This window comes from Bos javanicus, chromosome 13, assembly GCF_032452875.1.
Source record: "Bos javanicus breed banteng chromosome 13, ARS-OSU_banteng_1.0, whole genome shotgun sequence".
NCBI classification, from domain to species: domain Eukaryota; kingdom Metazoa; phylum Chordata; class Mammalia; order Artiodactyla; family Bovidae; genus Bos; species Bos javanicus.
In genome coordinates this window covers 32,257,639-32,270,154 of record NC_083880.1, presented here as the reverse complement: position 1 = coordinate 32,270,154, position 12,516 = coordinate 32,257,639, and the positions used below count along the sequence as shown (strand labels likewise).

The following is a 12,516-nucleotide window of genomic DNA, read 5'->3' as shown; positions in this document are numbered from 1 at the left end:
TCTCCAGGCAAGAATACTGGAGTGGGTAGTCATTCCCTTCTCCAGGGGATCTTCCTGACCCAGAGATCAAACCCAGGTCTCCTGCATTGCAGGCAGATTCTTTACCATCTGAGCCACCATTCTTCAATTCTAAAAAAATAAATAGAATCACACTATGTATAGAATAGAATCACAAAATATAAGATATTCATCATTTCACTCTATCCACCTTCCCTACTCTCAAAGGATAAAATAAACCAAGAAGATTCTCTGGATACACAGAGTATCACTTCTAGAATTTTCTTCAGTTTTATCATCACTTGTCAGAGTCATTCTGAGGATTAAACCAGATAATGTTTTCAATAGATACTAAATTCAGCATGAGATAATAACACTAACATTCACTGGGTCCTTACCATGTGCTAGGCATTGTGCTCAGAAGTTTTCATGCATAATCTTACTCAATTTCTTAAAACAACCCAATAAAGAAACTAGCTTGTCCCCATGTTGCTCATAAGAAAACTAAAACTTAAAGAATTTAAAGGATGATCTCACAATCAGGGCCAATGCTGGAATTTCAATTCAGGTCTGCACCCCTCAGCCACAACGTCAGGAATTCACTAGCTGGATGACTCACTCTCTCCTGAATACCAGCCACACAGGACCCATGGCACTGGTGTGGATGTACAGAGAGATACTCAAATAGGCCCATCAACAATGTAGCTGTGAAAGCTAAGCATCTATGAAATCTCACATAAACAACTATTTAAGTATTCTTCAAAAATAATTCATACTTTCAATTCCTACTTTCTGTAATAGCAATTATTTTTGCATCATCTTTCTCTAGAAATCAAGTTATATGACACACACTATGTTACCACATATATTAAAATATTCTATACACATTTTGGGGGATCACATATAATATCCAAATATACATCTTTAGGGAAGATGTATTCTAATGACACTAGAAAAGCTGCATTTTTTTTAAAACATACTTAGCATTCAAAGTCAGAATATTTTAAAAGTTGCATAAGGTGGAAGAAACAGCACAGAATCAGACCACTCTGGACTCACAAATTCCAGCTCCACCAGTTATAAACTTTATCACTAGCCAAAGTTAATCACTTCTTCAAGTTTCCATTTCTTTATCTATACAACAAGACTATTAGTGGATAACTCACTGGGTTGTCATAAAGTCTAACAGTATGGAATGTGTAAGGTTCCTTGAATAGTACTCAGTAACAACTTCTTCTTTTCTAGGCCAGTAAGCGATAACAATGGCTCGAAAAGAGGTCATGGAGGGAACAGTTGCACTGAAATCATAGATAACATGCCATCCACCTAAAACTATTTAGAATACTTATGACCAACCACACCCACAAATAGAAATAAAAGACTGGAAGAGTATTTTCCAAAAGGAATCACTGAAAGATGTAATTATTGTGACAGCCCAAGACAACTTAGCACAAGGGAAGTAGCTGGACCAGACGTACAAAGAAAAACAACAAACAAACAAAAACACAGACACTAAGGAGCAGAAAGACTGCTGCCTTCTTTCCTTTCAAATGCCCCCAGAGATTGGGACCTCACCCTTCAAAGAAGCAGTTCAGGGCAGTGGTTAGAAGGACCAACCACAGAATCAGACAGACCTGGGTCCAAAGTACAGTCCTTTCACTCTCTTGTCAGCTGACCATGTAAGTTTCTTAACCTCTCCAATCTTCAGTTTCCTCTTAGGAATAATAAACTCAAAAAAAGACATACTTCACAAGGTGGTATGCGATGAAATGAAACTGCTAAGTTCATTATATAGTACATAATAAGTAATCAGTAAAGAAGTAATTATAGCTTAATAATAATATAAATACATTATTTAAAAATAATAATAATATATTTTTTCAAGTTTTTTAGGTGGACCATTTTCAATGTCTTTATTGAATTTGTTGCCATATTGCTTCTGTTTTATGTTTTGGCTTTTTGACCATGAGGCATGTGGGATCTTAGCTCCTACATAATAAGAATAAGCAATATGGGAAGGTTTCCTCCCTAAATGATATTCAGACCTAAAAGGTCCTAGGGATTAAGCCAATGCAGAAAAAAAGAGTACCTTCCTGGGCTGGTGTGGCCAGCTTCCTACTGGTTTACTCCTGTTGTGATTTAGACCCTCCTTATCCCTCAAACACTTCCCGGCCTGGTCAGGAGTCTTGAACGGTTGAGGCAACTCCTAGCAGGTATGAGGGGTGGAAGGCCCAGCTTAGCTTAGTTGATCTTGAGGATTTGGGTCAAGGGTTGGAAAACACCTAAACCCCACTGATGAAAGCAATGCCAACCACATGATTTATTTTCAGAAACCACTCAGGACATCTGTCCTCCAGGAACTGAAAGTCTCCTGTTGTGTTAGGGGGTGACATCAAGTATCAGGTGCTAAAGAGCAGATCCTGGGCCCCACCCTCCCTGGCCACACTCTCCCTACAGTGTTTCTCACTATACAGCTGTATAGCTGTATCTATTATTTTTATATTTCTGTACTTGCTTGAATTAAAATTCCCAGCTCCTTGTTTTTCAAATGTATTCTATGTATCTCAGATGACAAGAACCAGATCTGAAGATTTAAAAGGAAAAATACATTAGGACCGGAGATTATTTGTTCTTAATACCTTTACATGGATCAATATAGTCATAAACCTATGAGTTCAATCCTTATTAAGCCATGATTAATTTAAAATATTTATGTATTATTATTTGAATACGTACCCTTCTCACCACCAAGGTAATAGAATTTATCAATACAATCAAAGTATTATTATTTTTTTAATCTAAATAAAGGAACCAGTTTGCTTAAAAATTTTAGTTGGTTAATGATCAAAGGATGCCTTAGAGTTACAAAACATTGCAAGGTAAACATTTAGACATTACTTTCAGCTTTAGACATTACTTTCAGGTTTATACAACAGAAAATTATATATTAGAATCTTATGATTATGATTTCTGTAAATTAACTATGATAACTTTGTGCACTTTAGTGTACACAGGAATTAGTACAAAAACAATCACTACTCAGAGTATCAGAGTCTTAGGAATACATGTAAGTTGCAATTATCAGTCAGCAAAAAAATGACTCTTTAAAAAAAATATGGAAGGAGACTTCCCTGGTGGTCCAGTGGTTGACTTTGCCTTCAAATGCAGGGGGTGTGGGTTCAATTCCTGGTCAGGGAGCTAAGATCCCATATCTCATGGCCAAAACATAAAACAGAAGCAATATTACAAAAAATTCAGAAAAGACTTTAAAAAAATATTCCACATCAAAAAAATATTTTAATAAAATATGGAAGATACTTCCATACTTTATACAACTATGAATACATTGATTGAAACAGTGGTTATTACTTCTCCTTAATCTCACATTACACACCTGTGTGTTATGCTAGCATCCTTGCCCAGAGAACATGAGACAGTCTCTTTGAAAGCATCCCAGGGGGTCCCTGCGAAAGAATTCTTTTTACTCACCATCCTTTGATTTTTTGGTAAAGATGACGTTTCTTGTACAAGAGAACTTTCACAGGAACCCAAATTAAGAGAGACACTGAAGCTACATAGGCAATTGAACAGGAAACAATCAGCCAATAACGTGTTTTGTCAGGCGGTCGCCTCGTGGTGGAATAGGCAACAGCAAACTGTTCCATTATCACCAGCGTGGGGACACAGAAAGCAGTAAACTCAAGCAGCTCAAACACCAGCAGCTTGATTAGTTTTCGCGAAGCCATCCTGGGAGGCCGAGCACCCGGGGACCACAGTCTCCTCCTCTGACTGTGAACAGCATATGGACTCACAGATACTGAACTGGGGTCAAGTTCCTTGTACTCGAATCACTCACCAGTGACTTTATTCTTTTATTGACCCTCATATGGTTCAGTGATCTTCCAACTTAACAACCGAGGTCTCTTAAAGAAACAGAGCCATCGTGGAAGTGATCACTTAATGTGTTTGCAGATCCGTTACTAGAAGTCAAATGAATTTCAGAATATGCTTCAGAACATCAGTAAAAGTGGGGTCTTTTAATGTAGTTTTTATTATGAATTTGAGCACAAGAAAACATTTATTTAATATTTAACACTTAAGTAGAACCATTGCAATAATATAATTTTAGTTAGAAAAGAAGAAAAGACATAATCCAATCCCCTATTTTTATAACTGAGCAGATCCAGTCAAAGAGAAATACTCAAAGCTTGAGTATTTGTCTAAGAGAGTGACTTCTCATTTCTCTTCAAAGTACATGAAAAGGGAGTTTGGATTCACTTTACCAATTTCCCAACCAGACTTCCTCCTGGTACTTGAAGTATTTATTTGTTCTTGCACATTAATTGCTATGCAACACAGATTAACGTTATTTTTATTTTGCAGGTCAGGAGACTAACGATGATATGAGAAACCTGCTATCAGGATCAATATATGAAGAGTTATCTATATCTAGTCTAAAAGCATATCAAATATTTAAAAGACAATTGTCCCCATGAATATCTTTCCTTCGCACAAGCCACTTTTGAGCAGCTTCGATGAGCGTTCCACTGGGTGTGGGGTGGTTCGATGTACGTGTGACAAAGCATCCTTCCCTGCAAACCCTCACAATCCATAGAGGAAACAAACCTATGGGCAACAAAAAATAACTGCAGTCAGAAGTCTAACCTAAATGCCATGATACAACAGAGGAGAGCTTCCTCTTTGGTTTTGGGAAGGGGAGGGAAAGATAATGATGATGCGAGCAGATGGTGGGTGTTGGGGTGTCAGTGACATTTCAGGAAGAAAACAACAACTGGGAGGGAGGCATGATGATGAAGTCTGGTGTGGCATGGTAGGACCAGGGGAGGTGATGCTAGGAAAATCAGCTGGACTCAGAACACCCATATCCTATGAAGGATGTGTGTGTGTGTGCATGTAAATGTGTGTGTGAAAAGGCATTTGGGGAACACATGTATACCTGTGGCGGATTCATTTTGATATTTGGCAAAACTAATACAATTATGTAAAGTTTAAAAATAAAATAAAATTAAAAAAAAAAGGCATTTTCTAAACAGAGGATCAGCTGACCTCTTGGAAAGGAGGGATAGTGCTGATGTGAAGGCAGGGCTAGAGTGGTGTGGACCTAGAGATGGGGAAGCTACCTGGGAGCCACAGAGGAGCCTACGTAAGACAGAGCCTTGGCTACCACAAGTGGAACAGGGGTGACGCACCCACACAGGCTGGCCCAATCCCTCCTGTCTGCTGGCTTCATCAGATGGCTCCCCCACGCCTGTGTCTGAGACACGTCATATTTCTCTTGGCTTCTGTGTCTCAAGGCCCTTTTCAGAAGGGATCCCATAGTTGCCTGGTTCTTGGGATGCACCTAGGATTCTGGGGGGTGGCTCTGAGGATTCACACCTCCTGCCCTCCCACAGCAGGATAATCAGACACAAGGTTCCTTGAGCTACCAGGTGATTCTCTTTGACCTCGAAGCCACTGAAGTGTAGCAGAGGACTTCCCTGGTGGTCCAGTGGTTAAGACTGCACGCTTCCACTGCAGGGGGCACAGGTTAGATCCCTGGTTGGGGAACTGGGATCCCACATGCTGCACAGCACCAATAATAATAAAGTGCAGCAGAAGTCCTCTATATGAAAAAAGACATCTGGAAGAAAGGTGGCAAGAATACAAAAGGATGGAGCAGTAAAGCACCTAAGCAGCAGTTCTGTTGGCAACTGTTTCTAAAAGCATACCATTGACATCAATGCTCTGTTATCATCCCTGAAAAATGTTCTATTTAAATGATACTGGATACAGACTAGATTTTAACCTCCTAACCCTGGGTCTTGGGTCATCTAACGTTACAATGTATTATAATTTCTTCCATAAATTTTGTTACTAACTGGAATTGTGATCTGAGAATTTGAAGATAGTTGTTGAATAAAAACAGTCTGGCTCTTACCTGGACTGGAATTCCGTTTATTTACATATATGGGAATTGAAAACTGACACTCACTTTATATTTCTCACCTATCATCTTCCTCCAGTTCCTATTCTATAACTTTAGCCTCAAAGATAACACCAAGTGGTGTTACATTCATGGAATGGGACCTACTGTTCTCCACCACAGGGAATGCCCTGATAACTAGCTGTGCTTCTCTTGAGGAGAGAGTTTATGGCTGTTGTCCTCTGTTCACAAGGAGCCCAACTCCATATAAAGGGAAGACTGCTTGGGTTACCCTTGTAACAGACCACAGGTCATGGTAGAGGCATAGTGACTGACTGACCCTGTGATTGGGGAGATGACCAGATGTGCATGTAGGACCCGAGAAGGTGTGTGGAGTGAGCTAGACAGCCCTACCCTGCCCAGGCTGCCACCCACTCCACCAGACATGTCTGGATGAACATTCTGGCCACAAAATGTCCAGCTGTCTAAGAGTGGCCTGGCATGACCTGGGCCAATCACTTTCTCACCCTTAGGAATATGAATTAAAACACATGTGGAGAAATTGACAAGTGGAGTTAAAGGAGGCCATGATTTTTGAGTCAGAATCAGAGCAACTCAAACTGTATGTGCCAGAACCATCTCTGGCTTGTGGTTGAATTCTGTAATTTGTTGAATGAATGAACATATGGAAGACAAATGGTGAGGGAAGAGAAGAGTGAGCAGAGCAGGGAGGCCAATCCAGACAGTAACAGTCAGGACAGATCTATGGGGTTATGCAAGCACACCAAGGAAGACCAGCCCCCTAGTTACTTGACTCCCCAGCTCACCTATATTCCCACAAAATGGGGCCTTTGTTCTTTGCAACCAAAGGGCTTAAGTATAAGGGGGAAAAAAGGTGTTTATGATCAGGGGCCAAATATACAGAAACAATATGTAAAATTACTAGATGATTCAGAGGACAGGATTGAAATAAACTGAAGTCAAGTTGACTAGAGAAGGTGAATTTTGGCCTGTATTCATTTATAAATTGACACATGATAATATCTCTATATTGTTACAGCAATCTTCTCTTTATAGTGTATCTTATTTTAAAAATAGTTCTAAGAATTTTCATGATGCAGTGAGTTGGGGAGAGGAGTGGCAGAGAAAAACAATGGATTTTTGTTTTTGAAATACTGTAGTTGTAGATTTAAATGTAAATTTAAAATCCAGGAAGATAGCAATCAAACAACAGCATTATCCCTGGGGAATGGGTGAGGTGGGGCAGAGAGGGTTTTTGCATTTTTTAATATTTGCATAGTTGGAATATTTCACAAGCATAAAAATTAGAAATCAACTTTAGTAAATAGTCAACTGAACAAAGAAATTTAAACTTATTAAAAATTTTGCACTCTTTTAAAATGTTCCCTACACAATTTTCCCCCCTACTTCCAAGCAGAGGCAGAATGAACAAATTTTACTTTTGCCTACCCCTGCAGTGGCTGAACTAAGCAGGGACATAGCTAAGAGGCAAGCAGGAGATGGGGCAGTGGAGGGAAGCTGTGAAGGATTGTTTCCTGGCTGGCAGTTGGGGTTGAATTCAGATATTTTCTCCTGATCTCACAGGAGAGTGTGAATAAGTGCCATCTTCACCCCTCAGCCCCAGATTAAAGATTTCCATTTCTCAGAAATCTTTTACTCTCCTTCTTCAAGTAGAAGTGAGTAATTCCTCTTGAGTGTAAAACACTTTTTGAGGGGATTTCCTTGGCCGTCCAGTGGTTAGGACTCTGCATGTCCACTGCAGGGGGCCCGGGTTCTATTCCTGGTCAGGGAACTAAGATCCTGGATGCCGCGTAACTCAGCCAAAAAAAAAAAAAAAACAGATTAAAGCTACATATAAAACACCTTTTGAAACTCTTGTCTCCCTAAGATGTCTGCACATTGGGTTCCTGTGAAACTGAAAGTTCCCTGAAGGCAGACAGCATGCGCTCTTGTCTTTGTACCATCATTTCTTGGCACAACACTCAGTACATAATCGGCCCTTAGTGTACATTTGAGGAAGGAAGGAAGGAACAGATGACAGGTAAGAGAAGTGGCGGGCAGCAGGGAGAATGTGCTGGACTGTGAAAATGGCTACCTTGTTTTTATTTCAGGGGAATGCTGTTTCTAAACCGACTCTGCAGGGGGAGAAATCATATACTACGAGCTCCCATACAATCTGTTCACTCAGCCCATGAGGTTCAGTGTCCTTGAGTGGCCCCAATGACAGCGGCCATGTCTCCTTCCTCATTAGCCATGGCTTCAAAGTCAAAGACCCTGGGGATTACAGAGCTTCTTAATCCCACAACGCATGTTTGGAAAAAGAAAACTATGCCCCTTGCAAGCATTCACAAAGACTTTCTACATTCCAATGTTAAAATGTCTTTCCTAACATTTTCCAACACACATGCCCTCAAGAATGCATATCCCATGATGGACTTGCATTGTTAATGAAGGTGGTTGGAGAGGACTGTCTGGTAATCATCTGGGCCAAGGAACAGTCTTCAATCATTTCAGGGTCCTCAGCCCCTCTGAAGTATCATTTGTCTAAATTTTCTGTAACAGATTGAGAGGCATGGAAATCTTCTTCATGTGGGATAGAGTAACTAGCTAGTTTGCCAAAGGGAAAATAGAAAGCTTCAATGCCAGCTTGAAGCTATGGGTAAAAAACAATGCCACACCCCTGACAAACACAAAGGGATATAAGAGAGGGTTTGGGATCCCTACCCCCCCTTCAGCTGGGACCAGTTTCTGTCAGTCCTAATTCTGTCCCTTCTAAGTCCCCTGACGAGTCCACCATGCAACTGTACTGCCAGTCACTGGAAGGACACGGAGGGGGACATTTTCAAACCACCTGAATTCTTAACTTGGATTTATCCCAGATTGATTCGAGGAATTCTGCCCCTGAGTCTGCTCTTGAATGCTGTGTTTAACAACTTCCTGGTAGGAAACAGATTTGGTTTTCTGAAGCAGAGTCTGTGGTGGAAAGACTGAGTCTTGTGGTTAGAACTCACTTCCATGTAGGAGTGTTGATGCAGGGGTTTTTATTTTAGTAAGCAGAAGATATCATGCTGTCCAGGGTGACACCTGTTCTCCACACTTCCAACTGTCATTTCCTTCCTGCAGGCAGGAAGTCAAAAATTGAAAGTTTCTTAAATTGTTAGCAAGATCATTTGTAATCTCAAGGTTTTCTCATTGTTTTCAGCGTTTTGTTCCGTGAAACAAAATGTACAAACTGCCAGGAATGTTCTGGCATGTCCATGGCTGGTTTCCTGTGATCGTGTGGTGTTGATATGCAGCAAGGCAGGCTCTGGTGGCAGTGAAACTGCTCCGGGATCAAGCAGGATCTGCGAGGAGCCCAGACAAGAGGCAAAAGCGTGTCCCCGCCCAATTTACTGATTATTTATCATTTCCTAAGAGTATTTCCAAAATACATTACTGATCCTAACAAGAAGAGGTCACCAAATAAATAACTTGAAGTAAACTCACTAAGATTATGCCCCATGTGATATAAACTCCTTTTTACTAATGTTATGCTGTCATAGTCCAGACTATACTGAATTCATATTATAGGGAAAGGATTAATTTCAGCTCTCTGGCTATTTATAAACAAGTAACTTTGTAAGAGTAAAGACCACAGCATATCCACTCTTGTAACCCTTTGAATATCTATCTGGTATCTAGTGACTCTGTTCTTCAAAGTAACAAAATGTATATAATATCCTTACTTTTTAAAAATAATGGTACCAGATCTCAAAAAAAGCAGGAAAGAAATGAAGAAAGAAAACTTCCCACTCTAGGACTTACCTGGTAGTCCAGTGCTTTAAGACTCCATGCTTCCAAGGTAGGGGGCTTGGGTTCGATCCCTGGTCAGGAAACTAAGATCTCACATGCTACGTGGCACTGCAAAAACAAACATACCAACAAACAAACAAACAACCTTCCCACTCCACTGGGCTTCCCTTGTGGCTCAGCTGGTAAAGAATCCACCTGCAACGCAGGAGACCAAGGTTCGACCCCTGGATTGGGAAGATCCCCTGGAGAAGGGAAAGGCTACCCATTCCAGTATTCTGGTCTGGAGAAGTCCATTGACTGTATAGTCAACGGGGTCGCAAAGAGTCGGACACAACTGAGTGAATTTCACTTTCACTTTCCCACTCCACTATATAATCATCACACATACGTGCACAGTGATATATAAATGGGAGTTAAGAATTAGAACATTAAAAAAAAAAAACAGAAAGTCACTTCATTCTTAACAATAATTCTCAGATTTTACTTTTTAAGGGACTGCAATAATCTAGTTAGCCTTTCAGCATTCCAAAATGACAAATTTAATCAAAGAAATAAAATCCATTTAACTGAAGATGCAGCCCTAATTCATTACAGTACATCCCCAAATTCACAAGAATAATTTAACCTAAATTCTTGTTGGTTAAGGATATAAGTTTGAGCTTTCCAACTGTTCCTTACTTAAAAAAAAAAAACAAAAACTTGAAAACGATGTTAGTAGACACACTCATATCTTCAGAAAGTGAAGAAATTATAATTGTCCAGTTATTTTGTTCAATGTATTAATAGTTAGATCAAAATCTCCAAGCAGTTTGCCTTAATCGGGCTGCTGTTGCTGCTGCTGCTAAGTCGCTTCAGTCGTGTCTGACTCTGTGCAACCCCAGAGATGGCAGCCCACCAGGCTCCCCCGTCCCTGGGATTCTCCAGGCAAGAACACTGGAGCAGGTTGCCATGTCCTTCTCCAACTCATGAAAGTGAAAAGTGAAAGTGAAGTCTCTCAGTCGTGTCCAACTCCTAGCAACCCCATGGACCCTAACTCCACTGCATGGCGCAGGTTTGTTTTAAGTGGTTTTTTTTTTTTTTTTTTTTTTTTTTAAATTTTTGGCTGCACCGTTTGGCCTGTGGGATCTTAGTTCCCAGACCAGGGATCAAACCGGCACCCCCTGCATTGGAAACACAGAGTCTTAACCACTGGACCGCCAGGGACGTCCCTTAAGTGGGTATTTTTAAAGATATTGTGCGTTTGGAATCTTCTGACCTAAATTACCACTTAGACTATAGAGGTACATAACTAATATGTCTTCTTGAACTATATACATGTGGTCCATTTAGTTTGATAAGCATTTAATGAAAGAAATCAGCTGATCTCTTCTCTGTCAGAAACCTTCCCTGGGACTTCCCTGGGGTCCAGTGGTTAGGTCTCTGCACTTCCACTGCAGGGGGCACGGGTTTCAATTCCTGTTTGGGGAACCAAGATCCTGCATGACCTGTGTCATGTGTCATGGTCAAAACAAAACAAAAAAAGGCCATCATTGGCTTCCCATCTAATTATAGAGTAAAAGTCCACAGCTTTACCAGAATTTTCAAGGTGGCTACCACCCAGCATATTTCTCTCTGACTTAATTTCCTATTTCTTTCTCATCCTCCTCCTCAATCTTCTTCAAACACATTAGGCATCAAGGCTTACTCAGCCTGCCCCCTTCCTGCTCTCACCTGAAGATGCCCCAAAAGTCAACTACCTCACTCTCTTTAGGTCTTTACATAAATGACACTTTGTCCATGAGACTGCTTGCCCAAAATTCTAATAGTCTCCCCTCTAAATTTCCTGTTCATCTCCCTACTTTTTCTTTTTACTTACTAATAGCATAATGTTTACTTGACTAACTCATTGCATTAATTGCCTGCCCTTCCAATTGTTCTGTTGTGCTCAGTCGCTCAGTTGTATCTGACTCTTTATGACCCTATGGACTGTAGCCTGCTAGTCTCCTCTGTCCATGGGGATTCTCCAAGCAAGAATACAGGAGCAGGTTGCCATGCCCTCCTCCAGGGGATCTTCCCAACCCAGGGATCAAACCCAGGTCTCCCGCATTCCAGGTGGATTCTTTACTGCTGAACCACCAGGGATAAGTTTCTTTAGGGGCTTCCCAGGTGGCACAGTAGTAAAGAATCTGCCTGCCAATGCAGGAGATTCAGGCTCAATCCCTGGGTCAGAAGATCCCCTAGAGGAGGAATGATAACCCATTCCAGTATTCTTGCCTGGAAAATCCTGTGGACAGAAGAGTCTGGTGGGGTACAGTCCATGGGGTTGCAAAAGAGTCAGACATGACTGAGCAACTGAGCATGCATGCATGCAAGTTTATTTAGGACAGGAATTTTTACCAATTTTGATCTGCTATATACTCATACTAGGCTAGTGTTTAGCACATAGTAAGAGCTTAGTAATTATTTGTTGAATGAGTAATGACACAATGAATTTACAAATAAACAGAGTGGACTCTCTTTGCAAACTACGACACTGATGCAGAAGTACCAAGATGACAAGCTCTCTGCCCTTACAGGTTATGATCTGGTTGAAGAGACAGATGGAGCCATGGGTCATTTCAGTACAAGTGCAATGAGAAATGTGTGTCCAAGTCATCATGGGGGCAGAGAGGAGAGGTACATGGTCAACCTAGAAGTTCAGGTGAAGTTTCCTGAATAAAAACAGGAACTTTCTTGAGATGAAGAACCTACTCTAGCTAGAGAAATAGAATACTGTTTCAAAGTTGGTTTTTTTTTTTCTTTAA

At 40.7% G+C, this 12,516-nt stretch overlaps 1 protein-coding gene across 1 annotated transcript in view; it reads right to left on the bottom strand.

Moving 5' to 3' along the window:
- TMEM236 (transmembrane protein 236) overlaps positions 1-9,722 on the bottom strand; it is a 47,364-nt gene extending 37,642 nt beyond the window's left edge. Inside the window, exon 1 of the mRNA XM_061436152.1 lies at positions 3,487-9,722. Coding sequence (XP_061292136.1) covers positions 3,487-3,743 — 257 coding nt within the window. The 5' untranslated portion in view covers positions 3,744-9,722. The remainder of the gene's footprint in view (positions 1-3,486) is intronic.
- Positions 9,723-12,516: the final 2,794 nt, after the last annotated feature.